At 34.0% G+C, this 18,266-nt stretch overlaps 3 protein-coding genes and 1 pseudogene across 3 annotated transcripts; 2 read left to right on the top strand and 2 right to left on the bottom strand.

The window, feature by feature from the left end:
* Positions 1 to 324: 324 nt before the first annotated feature.
* LOC131657392 (BTB/POZ domain-containing protein At3g05675-like) lies at positions 325 to 1,317 on the bottom strand (annotated as a pseudogene).
* Positions 1,318 to 2,742: 1,425 nt separating this feature from the next.
* LOC131657391 (inactive protein kinase SELMODRAFT_444075-like) lies at positions 2,743 to 6,459 on the top strand. Its single transcript, XM_058926804.1, has 9 exons — positions 2,743 to 2,893; positions 3,060 to 3,202; positions 3,553 to 3,647; positions 3,745 to 3,935; positions 4,027 to 4,632; positions 4,913 to 5,061; positions 5,151 to 5,366; positions 5,694 to 5,843; positions 5,992 to 6,459. Exons 1-9 carry the CDS (start codon positions 2,743 to 2,745, stop codon positions 6,364 to 6,366), a joined length of 2,076 nt encoding a protein of 691 aa, XP_058782787.1. The 3' UTR covers positions 6,367 to 6,459.
* Positions 6,460 to 11,377: 4,918 nt separating this feature from the next.
* LOC131659948 (proline-rich receptor-like protein kinase PERK8) lies at positions 11,378 to 12,939 on the top strand. Its single transcript, XM_058929057.1, has 5 exons — positions 11,378 to 11,774; positions 11,860 to 12,008; positions 12,188 to 12,403; positions 12,488 to 12,637; positions 12,754 to 12,939. The coding sequence occupies exons 1-5, from the start codon at positions 11,378 to 11,380 to the stop codon at positions 12,937 to 12,939; spliced, it is 1,098 nt and encodes a 365-aa protein (XP_058785040.1).
* A 323-nt stretch (positions 12,940 to 13,262) lies between these two features.
* LOC131593569 (transcription factor MYB65-like) lies at positions 13,263 to 17,836 on the bottom strand. Its single transcript, XM_058866134.1, has 5 exons — positions 17,595 to 17,836; positions 17,334 to 17,417; positions 15,807 to 16,187; positions 13,969 to 14,968; positions 13,263 to 13,766 (listed from the first exon to the last, which is right to left on the bottom strand). The coding sequence occupies exons 3-5, from the start codon at positions 16,170 to 16,172 to the stop codon at positions 13,528 to 13,530; spliced, it is 1,605 nt and encodes a 534-aa protein (XP_058722117.1). The 5' UTR covers positions 16,173 to 16,187; positions 17,334 to 17,417; positions 17,595 to 17,836; the 3' UTR covers positions 13,263 to 13,527.
* Positions 17,837 to 18,266: the final 430 nt, after the last annotated feature.

Genomic DNA, 18,266 nt, shown 5'->3' with positions numbered 1-18,266 from the left:
TTTGATATGTTGCGGTAGAATTTTCTATGGGAGTTTAACACAATAGTCGTTTGATAGATTGTTCATTATTTCGTGATTACTATCATTCATTTGTCGTTTGAGGGAATGTAAAATGACAGCAGAGAACCATTTCTCTAACAACTCTTCAATTCTCTCACTCACAAACACATTAAGCTTGTGTACTATAGGAGTTCTTACCGGAAATGCTTAGTGAAAACATACAAATTAAATGTCAGCAAATCCTAATTTAACTGATAAAAGCCGATATTGCTAGTTTGGACGTCAACGCCAGATTTAAATCCTGAATTTCACGGTTGTGTATACATTTTCCAGTACAACAATATAAATTATCTGTTGAATCAATGACTATTTAACCCTACAACACTAAAATACAACAAAATGCATTCAAAATGACATTTTTTTGGTATAGTTTTTTCAATTTCAGCTGCTGATAGCGGCATCAGTTTTTTCATGTAAACCTTCCACTAATCTCCTCTTGGCAGATTTGCTTCTATAAGACCAAACCTCAAAAGCTTCACTCAAGTCAGGATATCCAACTTCCCTACTTCCGATCCAGTCGGCCAGAATGTCCGCTTGATCGTTCGAAGGCAACGTCAATACCAACGACACAATCACTCCTTCAATTGCCTGACACAGATCTTCATCCATTACGTAACGAAAATCAGTCTCTGCAACGACTTGCGAATCAAGCAACGACTTCATTTTCTGAACGTATGGAAACCACGTTTTCAGCAATTGCACCCGACTCGGAGCTGGAACAATCACACTTCCATAACTAACTGCTTCCAAAACCTTGCATGTTAGTTCAATCACCTTTACTTTCAAATCCCACATCACCACATGACATGATCAAGCTTTTCGTCTTCAATGATTGCCAAAATTTTACTAGAAATTGCGATCCAATTAGTAACAGAAGATTTCATCAAATCCATCTTTGGTAGTACATTACACAACCATTCAAGATCGGACACTCTCCTCATTATAGTATTATCTGCCGCAGTTTCAAACTCGAGAGAAGGATTCAACAGCAACGACGACAAGTGTGTTTCAATCGAATGATATTGTAAACACCGATTCTTACTACAGATTTTACTTCATCGTCAGCCATAACGACTGTAATATCTTCGTCTTCTCCTAGCATGTTGTCAACTTGCTCTTGAGCAGAGATTCTTAACTCGTCGCCAAATGGGAAACATGGTTCCTGAATAGACATAGCGAAGCGAATAGCTGAAACAAATATATCTTTCGTAGCAGTAAAACCAACAGGTTTGCTGCTCGATGTTCTGGACATGGCAATTTAACTTGATTTCAATCCTGCATTTAAACGTTATCACATGTATCGGTGTCAGATACTGACAGGCGTATCTTTTTTTAGAGGTGTCAGTACTAGAAAGATTGGGACACTATAGTAATCAATACTATAAGTTTAATTGATAGACATTATTAAATCAAGTGATCAAACTTGAGTTATAAATTGAAATAATTTTGATACAGTTCAAAATTTCGAAAAGTATACCAATCTAATAATTTGGATTCGGTTTAGTTTTGAGTAAATTGAAATGGTTTGGTTCGGTTCAAGTGAACTTTTACTATGATTTGATTTAGTTTGGTTCGATTTTCTCAGTGAACTGTACCATGAAGTTCTATTATTAATTAAGTGATCAAACTTGAATTATAAATTTCACAAATTGTTAAATAGAGTTTAAATTTAAATTATGATTAAAACAATTTTTAATCTGATTTACTTTTTCACAAAAGTCATTCTTGTAATCAATAAACCTCCATAATTACATCTGAAAAATAGTTTAGGTCAAAATTTATGATTATATAATGTACCAGCATCTTATCCAATGATGATTTCTATGGAAATAATATGGCATCACTATATAAAATGGGTGTTTCCAATTTCCATCCAGGTTGCAACTCACTTAACAACACCTTCAAAATCAAATATATATTATAGACCAAAGTAGATATTATCTAGGCATTTTAGAACTATGATATTTAATTTTTTAAATGATTAATCATACATTTAAAAGTAAAATAAAATAAGTATCTTTTGGCTACCTAATACCTAGACATAACCATCTTCATTAAAAAACTTTTTTTTTGTTAAAACATATACATTGATTTCATCTACATTCCCTCAATTCTTTTTGTCTCTCTTATGTTATGAATCCAGCTATATGCTAACAAAAGTGTATTCAATAAATAAAATAAAAAAAAACTTGAAATAATATAGTATTCACTAATTCACAAGATTATTAGCCAATAAATTCACCTTGCTTCTCTTTAATTAGAGAAAATTTGAGGGCCCTTTCAAGGGATATCCTAGAATATGCCATTGCTAACCAACCTCTCTTGTGCTCTAATGTGATTCATCACCACTCTTTCCCTTCTTATGCTCTAATGTCATTCATCCTTTATAAGCATAAGTGCATGCCAAGAAATAATAAATGTGGATGGTTTTTTTTAATAAATATTCTTATGTTTGATATCAACATTCCTCCACCATTAAATTTTTTCTCCTTTTATCATTGTATATATAACATGCAACCCTTTTAATTTTCTTCATAAACAAAAAGACATGTAGGGTTTAAGGATAATGTATGTATAATTTTTGTTTTTAAGGATGTTTTTGCATTGAAAAACTACATATAAAATCTCTCTTTACAGTTTTTTTTTTAATACTTTTGGTGAAGAAAAAGTGTTTTAGTTAAGATGAGTACAGAAAGTCAAACAATAGTGGTGATCCAAGATGCATCAAGAGATGTTGGTTTAAAGGCAATAGAAAAGGTCCTCAAAAAGCTAGCAGTTAAAGCTGGAGATCAGCTTATAATTGTTGCCATTCTTAACTGGTTTAGCAGTCCTAGTATGTTTTCTTTCTTTGGAAGAAAGAGTTGTAAGGATTCTTTTTTTTTCTCTGTCGACACGAGGATTCGCATGTCTATACGAAAAAATAGTACCTATTTCAATTCTTGATAGTTGATATAATTAGTATAACTAAGACCTAACTCTTTTTTGTTTCCTCTCTTTAGTGGGATACATGGTCACAGTTGATTCGAGTTATTTTGTTTCAACGAACAAGAAAATTATTGAAGAAAACTTTAGCAAGAGAAAGAATGACTATCCGATGAATCGGTATATCAACAAGCTCTCTAAGTATTGTCAAATCAATAAGGTTAGCATATTAATCCTCCATATATATGTATATATAGCTAGAAACCAGTTACTTGTTTTACAAGTAAAAAGGAAAAAAAGAACTGTTAAATTTATGAACATGGCCGTCTTAAGTTTTTAGAGGCTATGTGTAGACTAGTCACGGTTCAATAGTGAAAAAAATAATAGAGGCACTATTTAGTTACGTTTAACCATGATAAATATTTTATGAGGCCTTAATTAGTTAGCCCTGGTTTAATCGTGGAAAATTTTGAGCCTGTGCGGCAGCCCACCATGCAGACCCTCAAAGACGGTCGTGTTTATGAAAAAAATGAGTATTGAAATTATTCTAATGAAAATGATATTCTTCAGATTGAATTCCAACTAGAAGTGCATGCAGGACCAGCTCCTCAGGTGATTTCTGAGGCTGCAACTAAATTTCAACCTACAACTTTGATACTTGATAGGTAAGTTTCTGACTTCCAAATCAATTTTTTGCCATAGTCGAAAAGTTTTTCGTTCATTGAAAAGCTGTTATTCAGATTTATAGCCTTTTACCTGCAGGTATATCCACAGAAACATGAAGAATTTCATGGACAGGATCCCTTGTGGTATGTATAGGATAACAAGCGATAACTCCATTGAAAAGCTGAAAGATCCGAAATCATTAGCTTCGAAATTTTCTGAAAGGCAAGAAAATGTAAGCTATTCAGAAATGATACCGGGAAGTGAAGACGATGGAGTTTCTCTTCAGAGTAAGTATTTGTTAATTGTTATGATATGCATTTGAATTTTGGATGATTAAGTAGTATAACAACTGATAATGACCAATGATTGATTGAGCAGTGTCCAAGTCTTCGTCTACCGATCTTTTCACGTCCGGAGTTTCAAGTACCGATAATGCATCTACTTCTGGCGTTGGAAGTTCAGAATACGTCCTTCAGAAATACCAAATGGGAGAGTTTCTTGCGGAGCAAGAAAAACAAGAGAGACGATCACTATTTCATATATGTGAAAATCAAGAATCGAACGGAACAGAAGTAAATCAAAAGGAGATACAAATTGAGAATGCAGCATATAATATGGAGGAGGAGTTCACAAATCCAGCTTGTTCGGTATGCAACAATAAAAGACTGAAAATCGGATCGAAAAGAGACTTCAGTTACTTGGAGCTCTACGCTGCTACGCAGGGATTTTCTGCTAAGAACTTTCTGTCGGAAGGTGGGTTTGGATCGGTCTACAAAGGACAACTAAACGGAATGACAATTGCGGTTAAGCAACATAAAAGTGCAAGCTTTCAAGGAGAGAAGGAGTTTAGGTCTGAAGTCAATGTACTTAGAAGAGCAAGACATGAAAATGTGGTCATGCTTTTAGGTTCATGTTCAGAAGGGAATAATAGGCTTCTTGTTTATGAATATGTCTGCAATGGCTCACTTGATCAACATCTCTCCGGTAAGCAAACAAGGCTTTAGTTGAGTAATTTGACGACACGTTCATAGTCCTTCTCGTCTTATGGCTGAGATGGTGGCCTGATATGGGTCGGTTTGACAAAAACATGGAAAACATATTTGTTTTTCCTTATTTTTGTTGAACCGGTAACAATCAAGTCACCTTCTTAGCCGAGAAGACGAGAGAGATTGTGAATTTACTTCAGAAAGGCGACATATGATGCCATTGGAGTTTTAAACGATTTCAAGTATCTGAGAGACTAACCTCTTGAAAATTGATGCAGAACACTCAAGATCGCCTCTTACTTGGGAAGATAGGATCAAAGTAGCTATTGGAGCGGCCAAAGGCTTACTATACTTGCACAAAAATAACATCATACACAGAGATGTCAGACCAAATAATATTCTTGTAACACATGATCATCAACCATTGGTAATACATCAACTTTTGGCAATAAAAACATCGACACACAAATGAACTTTGTTAAGGCTAATAAGTTTCTTTCATGATGAATTTATTAGATAGGAGATTTTGGACTAGCAAGAACTCACAACAAAGATTTGACACACTCGACGGAAGTTGTTGGTACCTGGGGTTATTTGGCACCAGAATATGCCGAATATGGCAAAGTGTCGAGTAGAACCGATGTATATTCTTTTGGAGTGGTTCTACTACAGCTTATCACTGGAATGAGAACTACAGACAAAAGACTTGGAGGAAGAAGCCTCGTCGGATGGGTAACAAACAATCATAATAACAATACCATGAAATTTTCTATTTAAGTGTTTTAAATATAGCACCGACACTACAGATCGAAGGCGTTCTGGTATTTGACACATGACGTGTCCGACACCAACATACATGATTCCATTCAATCACCTAGAAAGTGTCCTTGGTATGTAGTGTCAATATTGTGTTTGTTGTCGGGGTAAGTCCTAATCGCATAATGTTAATGTCATCTTTGGTGTCCGTGTCTATTTCAATGCCTCATAGGAAACTTGTGACCAAAGTAACAAAAAATTTCTAAGTGCAATATTATTCTAATTGTGAGTTTCTTTTTGTAGGCAAGGCCACTTTTAAGAGAAAGAAATTATCCAGATCTAATTGATGAAAGGATCATTGATAGCCATGATTACCATCAATTATTTTGGATGATAAGACTAGCTGAGAAATGTCTAAGCAAGGATCCTAAGAAAAGGCTAAGTATGGTTGCGGTAAGTAAACAAATATGATCAGGCCAGAACAGGCTTTAGAAGGCCTGAGTCTGGCTACGATGAATTTGTAAGGCCTGAGTCTTGTCTACGGCCTATTATAGCCTCAAAAAGAAAGATTTTGAAGTTTTACCATTTTTTATTGCAACAGATTGTTAATGCATTGAGTGACATTTCGGAAGGAAACACGTGTGACATTGGAACGGGAGATTACTCGCCTGCAAGGTCAGATTCATCTTATAGTGAATCAGAATTCGATGAAAATGAAGATATTATACACGGAAACTTTGAGGAGGACAGCGAGTTACTAAGCACGATTTCAGAATCCATAGAAGGAAATGATACCATTAGTCAGATGAGACATATGAGTGTGAGGCAGCCACCATCTCCTCCGATTAAAAGCATGTGTTCGAGCGGCTCAAACTCGTTTCAGTTTTCGGATGAATCGTATAGTGATTACGAAGCACATTGTGAAAGGGATGCAGAAATGGTAACATACAGAATTGGTTTACTCAACAACTCTTAGATGGTACTGCTAGACTATATCAGAAGAAATAAATAAGATAGAATTTGAGTTTAGATTATTGAAACAAATAAATTTTCCACCTTAATGATAGTGTTGAGGTGGTTCTTTTGTGCTAGAATGTGTTGATCCAGCAGCTTCCATAGTCTCTTATTGTCTCAAGTGTTTCACACACTCAATAAAATTATACTTGTGTGTCATGTTGAAAGGCATTTTTCTAGAAAATAATCATAAATTTTTCATGTTTTGATTTGTTTCATGGAATCTCAGAATTAGATGCTTTAATTTATTAGAAGTTCTCAAACATATGTATTTTATGGTTTAATAGTGAAGGGAACTAGTGTGTTAACAAGATTGCCTACTTTGATTTGAATGGTTATAATCTTGTTTGGTGGGAGCATGTTCCTAGTAGTGTTTTTGAAGTTTACAATCCTAATAAGTTTGACCTTTTGTGAATTTAGGCTTAAATAATGATTATTTCTTGTATTCAAAGGACCCACTTTCTTTCTTCATTGAATTTTTTTTAACAAAGTTTTTATAAGATATATTGCCGGCATTTTGATTTTTTTTTAAAATAACCACTTCTTTTTTAAAATAAAATAACCATGTTTTCATATATATTATCATCAAATTAACTGCTTTTCAAACCAAAAAAATTGACTCGTAGAGGATGCGTCACTTCTTGTGGTGCATGCACTCTAATTTTTACAGAGGTACCTTCTGTTGTGGCGCATGCACCTATGTCATGTCAGAGGCAGTGGCTCATGCATTATATCATTAGGAGCTTGCATCATACATGTTAACTCCTATGTTGTTTTATTTTTTTATAAATAAGCCATTCATTTTCACTATTTATCACCCATCTCCTCATTTTACTCTTAAAACGTTTCTTCAAAAAATATCTTACATTTTCAAAAGAAATACTCAACTTATTTTTTCGCCAACAAGTCTCGATGAAGATACGACTTTGGAACACAAAAACTTTCGAGCATTTTCAGGGAAACTTGATCCATTGATTAGATGGAAACATTCCTGACAGTAAAAAGATTAGAAGATTTGGTAGGCTTGTTACGGTGTTCAACTAAAATGGATAAACTCGTATGTGGGAGCATGTTAAAACCGACAAGGATGTCGGTATTATGATGCATGGATCAACTGATATTGTCTTGATGGTTGTAATCTCTTAGATATGTTGATGTGTTTAGTTGTTTTATTTGTTTATTGTGTTGTTGTTTTAAGTGTGGTTGTCTTTATTTTGTTGTACCTCAATGTTGTCTAGAATATTAAATGAAAGTTGAATTTAATATGAAACAGAATGGTTACAATAAAAAATTACATATTAAAAGTGGTATACAATATTTATGTTGTGGAGCTTAGGATAATTTTTTGATTGTGTTCGAGTTGACTGCATGTACTGCAAAACTTTACCATTTTATTTGTGGTATCCATTTCAATTCGAATATGCATGCTGTTAGGGCGACCATTTTTCTTCCTTTGCATATGCTCATTGTGCCAAACAATGTCTCCCTATAAGTAGGTCAATAATCCTCCTTGGCTACCACCGAGAAGCTATTGATGTACACATTGAATACGTTTCTGACTTTGTAAATGGGGGCAGATGTTTCGAAGGGTCTTGGAGAGCATGTGAACATGCCACTATGACATGGGAGCAAGGCATACGAAAGGTTTGAAACTTTCCAGAGTCGCACCAACCTCTATGTAGTTTGACCCAATAGTATCCCCTTAGCCTCCCCCTCGTTATGGTCCATTGTCTCATGTACATTGAACTAACCTTTAATACGATCAAGAATGCCGACACTTGCTCCCGTCAACGAGAACGCCTTCACATTCTCCTACGCGACAAAGTAAGTTTATGTCATTATTCAACTTACTTACTTTATACTATAAACAACGATAATTAATTTATTTTAACTATTTTTGGTTTATGTGGTGCGTTCTAGGGATGAACTACAACAAAAATCCTAAAGACGCTATAACGTTCTATCGAAATATTTTGGATCATATTGGACCCGAAAATGTATTACAACTAAATAATTATGCATCTCATTAATTTAGTTTAATATTACCAATTTACTAATCTTCTAATAATATATTTTTCCTTTACAGTTTGTTTGAAAGCCGTAACTGAGTCTCCACCATGAGATTAACCTCAAGGATGTTGCAGTTTGGATTGCAAAAACAACAATCATCAGGTTCACTACTGTGGAGATGCACCAGAATGACCAGGTGAAACTGCAGTTCGATATGCAACAACAAATTCTAGATCCCCCGACGTGTTTGGGAGAATGACATCAATTAAGAGTCAGTGACCAACGAAGATATAGAGATTTAAAAGACTTCTCTATGGATGTGTGTCGTTAATGGAGGCACTGACATTAACTGGGCATAAACGAACCAATCATGCATAAAGATGTTAGACCAACTCGAAATTATATGAATTGGTATACATTAGTTTCAACAAATTTGTTTCCTTCTCACCTGATATATTTGATCAACCCACGCCAACAAACTTAGTCATCATACGCCCAAGAACCAACCCCACAACCTTACCAAACTAAACAACATTGTCAACCCACCCAAACCTAACAACCTTTCGAAACCACATACACCCAAACCCGCGACCAATTCATGCCACACACCCAAACATAAAACTAAGAGCATGACCCATACCGCCACCAACCGCATCTTGCCACAACACCGATGACACATATGATACCACCACATCCAGCCATTGCACCCAACCAATATACAACCAAACATCACACCGCTAAAACACCCAACCAATATGTGTTTTTCAAACACAACAAGAACCATTGCTTCGTTTCCAAAGTGATTCAATGTCTTAATTCGACCAACCACTTCGTCCATATGTAACCCAACCAACACAAACCAACTACGACAACATGGACACCGAATTTGATTACGATAACGTCGCCCTCATGGAGATATGATCGATAATTTGTTAGATAACACTAATACCTCAGGACCCTCCCAACAAACACCTCTGACTTAGGTGAATATTAAGAGACTCCAAACATCTCAGAGAAATTAATTTAGGCCCGAAGGCAAACACGAGGGCCATTATGGAACCAATAGACATTTGGATCGAGGGGGTCATTAAAAATCTTAAATCGTTGTGTAAGTTTTTTGTAATAATATTATAATTTAATCTTTTCTATTTAATATTTTTTTGGTTAAAATAAATTTAAAAAATGAAAGAAAAAAAAAAATAAAACAACATAAGCCAACATGTGTGGCACATGGTGCTAATGTTATAGTGCATGTGACATTGCCTATGACATGACATAAGTGCATGCGCCAAAATGCGTTATAGACAATGATTAGTTTGGTAATACATTTAAAAATATGATTTTTTTTTAAAATAGTTATTTAAAAAAATCAACATTTTATTTAGCCCTCCCAAAATTTTCTTTTTCCTTTTATTTTAATAATATTTAATTGAGATATAAGTGCAGGAGTACCGACCTAATTGAGATGTGAGTAAATATTTGTTGCTTAAAAAACTTTTTAGAATACAACTTAAAAAAAACTTGTTGAACAAATCCAAAGGACAAAAGTGTACAATTTCTTTTGGCCTATCACAAAATGATTGAAAGTAACAAACATTACCAAATTGAATCTAACATTTCTAAACATTATTAAAACATATATGAAAACTTGCAATTTGTGATGATTTCCAAGAGATTAATGTGCTAATCTTCAACATTGTTATTGTAAGTATATTCGAATCTTGTATAGAAATTGTCAATAATAGTCTTCAACAATGTTTCTCTAACGACTCTACCCCTTCTAAAAAAAATTAAGAGATAATAGAATATGTAACTCCAAATAGATATCACCAAAATTCTTTGGAGTTTTCTTCGTTTTGCACTATGTTGCTTCAAGAATTCTATTCCATACTTAGAAAGTCACAATTTTTTTTCCAAGTAGATGAATATTCTTGATCACAAGTATAACCAAAACAAATTATGTTTTTTCTTGAAATATAAAAGTCACATTGGATCTTAAATAATTTGAATCAAGTTGGTTGGATTTATTTGAACAATTTAAGCAAACAATATTGAGGGCATTAAGTGTGACATTAGTGATCTAGAGTAAAAGTTCAAATTAACAATAATAAATGGATGTATTTAATTTAAAATTTTGATTAAATATTATAATTTTTGTTAGTTTAAATGTCTCCTATATTTAAGATCAAAATAGTTAATTGATAAAATAAATTTTTGATTAATTGATTTTTAAATGTAGAAATAAATAAATAAAGAGACTATGATTAGGTCTAAAAAGAATCAAATTCTCCTTATTATCAAAAATAAATTTGTAGTTCAACCACCTTAAACCATTTGAGTCAATCAAAAATAAATTGTAACTTATAAACCAACATAACTGAAATATTAATAAAAATCAATTCAAAGTTTAACCAATGGAATCAAGTTGGAATCAATTTCTATCGTTGCGTGCAACAAATACCCAATCTACAGACCATGATTCTTTGCGTTAAAAGACCACGCATTAAGACACTAAGTGCGGTATAGGTTATGCGATTGAAATCAAATGGTACAAATTTAATATTCAATAAATATATAAAAGTTATTTTTGACATATCAATGGTTAAGATTTTTTCCCGTTACTATTTGACTATAGAGAAGTCATTTCTCCGATTTTTATTCATAAAAAAGTTTAACCAATTGAACCAGTTTGATTTTTAAAACATGAACAAAACTAAAAGTAGACAATTCTAAGATTCCATAAAAAAGAATCAATAAACTAAATTCCATATCAACTAGTAAATATATATATTCTAAGTTCTTGAATCATATACTAAGCATCTTTTGGAATCCTAGTGCCAACATTGTATCTTCCAAAGTTCAAATTTCTAGGCTCTAATTTCAAGGCTAATAAAGCCCTTCAAAACAAAGAACACCACCAAAAGTGAATAGTACATTCTCTCTCCCTTTGCTCTTCACAAAAAATGTCTCATTCTCACAATCAAACAGTTGAACAATTTCCATTGAAATCCATTTGCTTAATGTGCTACAACAATAGACCAAAACTTGATTGGCCAATAAGAGACTTCACATATGCTGAGTTGCATGCAGCCACACAAGGCTTTTCCATAAAGAATTTTTTATCAGAAGGTGGATTTGGTTCTGTCTACAAAGGAGAGATTCTTGGACAGAAGATTGCTGTTAAGCAATGCATTCATGCGAATCACAAACAAGAGAAGGAGTTTAAGTCCGAAGTCGATGCATTAACAAAAGCAAGACATGAGAATGTTGTCATGTTTCTCGGATCTTGTTCGGAAGGAAATAATAGGTTTCTTGTTTACGAATTCGTCTGCAACGGCTCACTCGATCAACATTTATCACGTACGACATCAAAATTAAAACCTTGGTAAATCTATGAGTTCATGCATCTCTTTCTGACTATTATGATTTTAAATTGCGATTGCAGAATATTCTCGGAAACCTCTTTGTTGGCAAGATAGGGTGAAAGTTGCGAATGGAGCTGCCAAAGGCTTGTTATACCTTCATCAGAATAACATCATACATAGAGATATAAAACCAAACAACATACTTCTTACACATGATTGTGAAGTTTTGGTAATCTTAACATAAATATTTAGTATATTCATCAATATCTAACCGCAGACACTTTACAGTTAGAGACAGACAAAATTAGACGAATTTCGTGATCAAACTATGTGTTATTTGTTTACATTTTTTGGGTATCTTTTCTTTTTAACCATTTTGTTGTTCTAAAAGTGCATTATGTATTTCAGCTAGGTGATTTTGGTTTGGCTAAAATTGTAAGTGAAGAATTCTCATGTTCAATAGAATGTCCTGGAAATTTGGCATATTGGGCACCAGAATATGCAGCATTTGGTAAAGTATCAAATAAAACAGATGTGTATTCCTTCGGAGTGGTTCTAGTTGAACTTATAACTGGAATGAAGACTACAGACAAAAGACTTGGTGGAAAGAATCTAGTGGGATGGGTAAGAATCGATCATTACTTTAAACTCCGGTTTCGGTTACGGAGAATTTTGATATTGAGGTTAGTTAGTCATTTTTGTGTGCAGGCTAGACCATTACTAAGACAAGGGAACTGTCAAAAACTTGTTGATGGAAGGATAATGGATTCACATGACTGTCATCAACTTTTCTGGTTGAGTCGTCTAGCCGGAAATTGTCTGAACAAAGATCCTCAGAAACGATTGGATATGAACACAGTAAGTCTACACTTCATCTTTCGTACTGTCAAAATCCAGCTGCAGCATTTCATTTTTAGAGTTTACATAACAATACAATCCAATCCAAGTCTTAACATACATACTGTTATTATTAGGTGGTCAAAGCCTTAACACATATAGAGGAAGGTTGCAGTGGCTGCATAGTGGGAAAAGACAGTATTGCTATGTCAAGCTATTCTAAATCAAAAGATGATATGCAGGACTCTACAGAAGCAGATGATGAAAGTGGAAATATTGGAAGCAGTTCCATCACTGCAAATTGCAAAAACCTCAAATTATAATGCCTTACAAGAGATTAGTGTTATGTTGTCATGACCAAATTAGTAGCTCCTAGTCTCCTACGCATCTTCTACAAATCGGCAAAAACTAAAGTTTGATTTGAGTATGTTTGGATAATTTATTCGAGTTTATCTACTGACATAAGCATATATGTGACAGTGTTTGAGAGAACTTATTAAAACAACTTAAGACATGTTTACAAGTTGTTTTCAGCTTATTTTTATAAACCATTCAGAATAGCATATGAAAACAAATTATCAGCACATAACATTGTCAAAATCAAATGACAAAATATCAGCACAATATGCAAACATGAGCAAAGACATACATAACATAATCACTCCATTTAGCAACTTGCAATCCAAAGTTTCATGTGCCATGTCAATGTCATTATACAAATTATTCAAATACCTGAAAAAGCACACTGTCCTAGGAGTTTCAAGGTTGTTTACAATAAGTGCAACACCTAAAGATATTACACTGAATAGTACTCATGTCAAAAGACTAACATGAATGCATAAGGAAAAACTCATAATATTCATTTTAACTGTTTTCTCAATGAAGATCAGATATTTCAGACAGAAAGCATGTTATGCCATGTGCATAAAGCAACCCCCTGTACTTGAAGAATAAGTCCCACCAGCCACATGTTTATAATCGGTTAGGTTGTCACCGGCCTCAGTCATGTTCTTCTCATGCCCATAGCACTGCTCATGCCAATCTGAAGCTAACAATACATCTGGCCAAGTGATGTTCAACATAGACATACCTTGATTTTCGCTCTTTGGGGTACAAACTTGGTCAACAGGCTCATATTTCACATTGTTGCCTGCAGAAATTTCTAACATCACAACTTTTGCAAGGAAAAAACAGAAATTAAAGGGGAAATCTAGTACTGATTTTAAGAATGTATTTTGCAAATGAAACAATGGAGTATATAATAAAGCAATTAGTATAAAAAGTATTTGTGAAATCTTGCATGGTGATAAACGTGCGCGTGGAAGTGGGCGCAAATTTAAAAAGGTACTAACCATTAAAGTTCTGAGCAGGTGTCAATTTATCCCACGAGTTTGCGTTGGTGTTAACAGCATGACACTCATTCAGGATTGAGGTTGCACCAAAGGAAGATGCATGGTCAGTGTAATCTTCCCATTCTGTTTCATTCATGTTCAAAGCAGAACTCTCAGCTCTTTCAACAGGAGTTGCAGTAGATGAATGTGAACTCTTGTCAGAACAGTTGTTCATTGAATTTGGAAGAGTCTTCTTCTGATAAATTATGTCCTCGAGTGTCCCACTATTACGTGGGGAAGAACAACCGGACTCTAGCGCACCATGTGGCAGAGGAGACTGATTGAATACATCAACAGACTCATTCAATGGAGGTGAGGGAAAAGTACTTCCCCAGCCACCAAAGCCGGTTTCTGGATATTGGAGTGAAGGGAGCTCCAACTTCACAGCCTTGGATGTCGGCTTAGAAGTGGAGGAATTGCCATTTGATAAGGAATGGCGGTAATACATTGAGTTATGTGAGGAGAAACCAGGATCAAGCGGAGAATGCAAACCGAATGATTGTACAATCTTATCAGAACTATGATCCTGAACATGGTAAAGTGGATAAAACCAATTCTTGTTCGTTCCACTTGAACCAAGAAAAGACATCGTTGATTCTCGAAGATGGTGATGGTTAGGTAGTGTTGATGGCACAGAATTACAATATGGAGGAGAATCAAGACTGTTTAGCAGAATGCTATTTGCAGAAATATCAGGATTCTCAGGCACAGCTGTAATAGGCAAAATTCCTTGATTTTCTTTCAAATTTTCAAACATTACATCATGCATCTCATAGTTGTTTTTCGGCAAGAAACCATGATGCCCTCTATCACCATTATCGATTCCAACAGTGTCTTGGCCACGTTGACTCCCTTGCTTTTTTCGCACTTCTGGAGGATAAAGTGGCAAGCCAGCCCGATTACGCCTCTTGGTCCTGGTATTCCAGTAGTTCTTTATTTCGTTATCCGTACGACCAGGTAACTACAAGCAAAAGAAATCAATCATCAAAATAATCATGGATTAGGAAAATTACTATGCGGTAATAGAAGCAATTTTGTTGAGGATTAATAACCTTTTCCCCCTCTGGTGGATGATAGTTCTCCTTTATTTGAAAAACCAAAATGTCCAGAATTATTTAAGACATTTTATTAAAAGCTTTTATCTGAAATCTAAATCTAGCAATTATCCTCCATTTTACAAAGATTACCAAAAGTGTGGGGTAATAACCATTATTTTATTAAATCAAAGGTTATTGTTAAAATCTCAATGGATTATTTTCAGATCAACAGCTATAAAGATATACTTTATCCTCTAAAGTGCACCTCTTATTTTAGAGACAACCATTTTTATTTATATGATTGATCTATCACCTCTTACCTTAGGTGATATAATTGTCATTTCATTTAGCTACATAAGAACCTTTTTAAGCAGCAGAAGACCACAAAATCAAGTATGATGTGATCACCTGACAAGTAAACTGTATATATACCCTATAAGTGTTAGTTGCATCACAAGCTATAAAGATGAAACCATACATATTTAGATTATTTAAATATCGAACTTCATTCTTTTATCTGTATGTTTGTTGTTGAACAGTGCTGAGTTGCATAAATCAAACTAGCCTGTTTGATATAGTTAGGGACAAGTTAAAAAAAAACAGGATAATCATAAAGAGGATACAATGCAGATGTAAAACATCACTGACATCAACTATGGAAAAAAGCATATTCATATATTAAACAAAAAACCAAAAGGAACAGAAAAATTGGAACAACAAAACTAAAAATGTAAGGTAACGACAAAGACAAAGTGTGCTTACGTGCGCTGCCATACGTGCCCATCTGTTTCCCATTTCTAAATGGAGTTGAGCAATCAACTGCTCCTCATCTGCAGTAAATGACCCTTTCTTTAAATTTGGCCTTAAGTGATTCGCCCATCTCAGTCGGCAGCTTTTTCCACATCGAAACAGGCCCGAATGCTTCTGAACAGCATTCCAGTTCCCCTCGCCATGCTTCTGGACATATTCAATCAAAATAGTATCTTCTGCAACTGTCCACGGCCCTTTCTTCAGAACAACTCCACCACCAACACCAACACTTCCCCTGTTACCCTCACCATTCAACCGCGACTGTGATTGATCATTGCAGCGCATATCATCTTCATTCTCCTTTTTCACACGACTCATCTCTTAAACAATAGTCTACAAATCATTTTACAACCACAAATTAAATTAGCTAAAATGCCAAAAAAAAAAATGAAAACCTTACAAAAAAAATCAATTAATGCCCTAAATTTTTTGTCCCATTTTTAAGATCTTAACTTTGTGTGCGGGACCGGGACAGGGACACACCAAGACACAAACAGAATGATATTCAATTCAATGACCTTTATCAAGGTGTCTCAAATACAAACAAAGCTAACACAATTCTTAAATGGAAAGGGAAATAATTGAAAACACAATAAAAGCCAAGCCAATCCATCCTTTAAGATGTATGACAATTTAAGTTTCTGTCTATGAAATAAAAGCTCTGAGAAATCATGAAAGAAACCACTTAAAACCAACTATTATTGCAGTTTCAAATCATATTAATTATGCCTTACCAAATTAGGAAGTAAAATAAATACAGCAACATCATCAAACAAAAACTCCCAATCCCTTAATCATACATACCCTTAAACACATAATCCATTTCCCACACAAATCCATCATCCTAACACTAGTTTACAACATCATGAAACACAATTACCACAAAATTACTAACAAATAGTCAAATACAAATTATCATCCATGTAATTAATATCACTCCCATGTTTTACATCAACAAGCATAAACTATTAAACAACACTAAAATGAAACCAACTATGATTACTACAGTTTCAAATCATATTAATTATGCCTTACCAAATCAGGAAGTAAAATAAATACACCAACATCATCAAACAAAAAATTCTCAATCCCTTAATCATACATACCCTTTAACACATAATCCATTTCCCATACAAATCCATCATTCTAATACCGGTTTACAACCCCAGTAGCACCGGCACCTCTGAAAAAAGTGTGTCCGTGTCAGTGTCTAAAACCGACACCCACACTTGTAATTACGTTCAATTTATTCATTTTTTTCAAACGTCTCAGTGTCGGTATTGTATTTCAGGTGTCAGTGCTTCATATTAAACAACAACATGAAACACAATCATTAAAAAATTAATAAATACAAATCATTATCCATCTAATTAATAAATAACTCTCATGTTTTTCACATCAACAAGCATAAAATATTAAATAAATTACTATCAAAGGAAAGTAACATAAAAATAAAAAAAAGAGTGAAAAAATTTCTACCTGAATAGAAAGTAATAGTAATGAATTTAAGATCCAAATCCCCAATTAAGCTACAAACTGAACGAAACAGTGAAAACAGTGTTCCTGAAAATCACACATAAAAATTTCAATAAATCAAAAAACAAAAAATGAATCAAATCAATAATCAAGTGTGATAATAGCATTGAATGCAACAACAATCACAGAGAGAGAGAGAGAGAGAGAGAGAGCAATTCCGATGAATCCATAAATAGAAGGATTGAATTGAAAATGGATCCTGACCGTAGTTTGCGAAGGAGTAGAAGAATGATCCGAGCGAAGAAAGAGCACAACATTGGGTTGTTTTGAGAGAGAAACACAGAGAGAGTTACAAGGGAGTGAGTGAAAGTGGAAGAGAGAAAAAAGAGAAAGAAAAATGGAACGTACTTGAGGAGAGAGAGAGTTTAGAGAGAGAAAGAGAGAGAAATAGAATAGGAGGAGAGGAGGAGGTGGCGGAGAGTTTGCCTATGGGATACCACCACCTATCATTTTCTCCAACTCTATTAATCATCAACTTCATATATATGCTTTTTTTTGGACTCTAAATTATATAATTAAATAAGATCTTGTTCATTTAGTTTTTGTTTTGAAAATGATTAAATTCTTACATCATTAAATTTGTTTTCTTTTTCTTTTTCTAATAGTAGTATAATGTAATTATGATTTTATTCTGAGTAGATATGTTTTAAGATATTTTTAGGATTTATACTATTTAAATTTTTTATGAAATTTGTTCGACTCAATCTAAGTTCGTTTTAGTGTAGTTATGAGATATTGTTTGTTTTAGGTTTCACGATTTTGTTTTTTTAGAAAATATGCATTATTTAGTTGATGAGTATATTGGTAAGTGCAAAATTGTAGTTATTTTTTGTATAGTTTTACGGCACTTATCGACTCTCTTTATCTTCAATTTCT

Source organism: Vicia villosa, linkage group LG3 (genome assembly GCF_029867415.1).
Source record: "Vicia villosa cultivar HV-30 ecotype Madison, WI linkage group LG3, Vvil1.0, whole genome shotgun sequence".
NCBI classification, from domain to species: domain Eukaryota; kingdom Viridiplantae; phylum Streptophyta; class Magnoliopsida; order Fabales; family Fabaceae; genus Vicia; species Vicia villosa.
Note: the sequence above shows the minus strand (reverse complement) of the source record. Positions and strands in the feature narration are given on the sequence as shown.

Bases quoted from the DNA above. Each gene is read 5' to 3' on its own strand.
- LOC131657391 (XM_058926804.1), top strand. From the start codon at position 2,743: ATGAGTACAGAAAGTCAAACAATAGTGGTGATCCAAGATGCATCAAGA. The intron at 3,648-3,744 runs GTAAGTTTCTGA...TTTTACCTGCAG, and splicing joins ACAACTTTGATACTTGATAG to GTATATCCACAGAAACATGA. The intron at 4,633-4,912 runs GTAAGCAAACAA...AAATTGATGCAG, and splicing joins ACTTGATCAACATCTCTCCG to AACACTCAAGATCGCCTCTT.
- LOC131593569 (XM_058866134.1), bottom strand. From the start codon at position 16,172: ATGAGTCGTGTGAAAAAGGAGAATGAAGATGATATGCGCTGCAATGAT. The intron at 14,969-15,806 runs GTAAGCACACTT...TTTTGCTTGTAG, and splicing joins GGGCACGTATGGCAGCGCAC to TTACCTGGTCGTACGGATAA. The intron at 13,767-13,968 runs GTTAGTACCTTT...AAATTTCTGCAG, and splicing joins ACCTGCTCAGAACTTTAATG to GCAACAATGTGAAATATGAG.
- LOC131659948 (XM_058929057.1), top strand. From the start codon at position 11,378: ATGTCTCATTCTCACAATCAAACAGTTGAACAATTTCCATTGAAATCC. The intron at 12,009-12,187 runs GTAATCTTAACA...TATGTATTTCAG, and splicing joins CACATGATTGTGAAGTTTTG to CTAGGTGATTTTGGTTTGGC. The intron at 12,638-12,753 runs GTAAGTCTACAC...TGTTATTATTAG, and splicing joins AACGATTGGATATGAACACA to GTGGTCAAAGCCTTAACACA.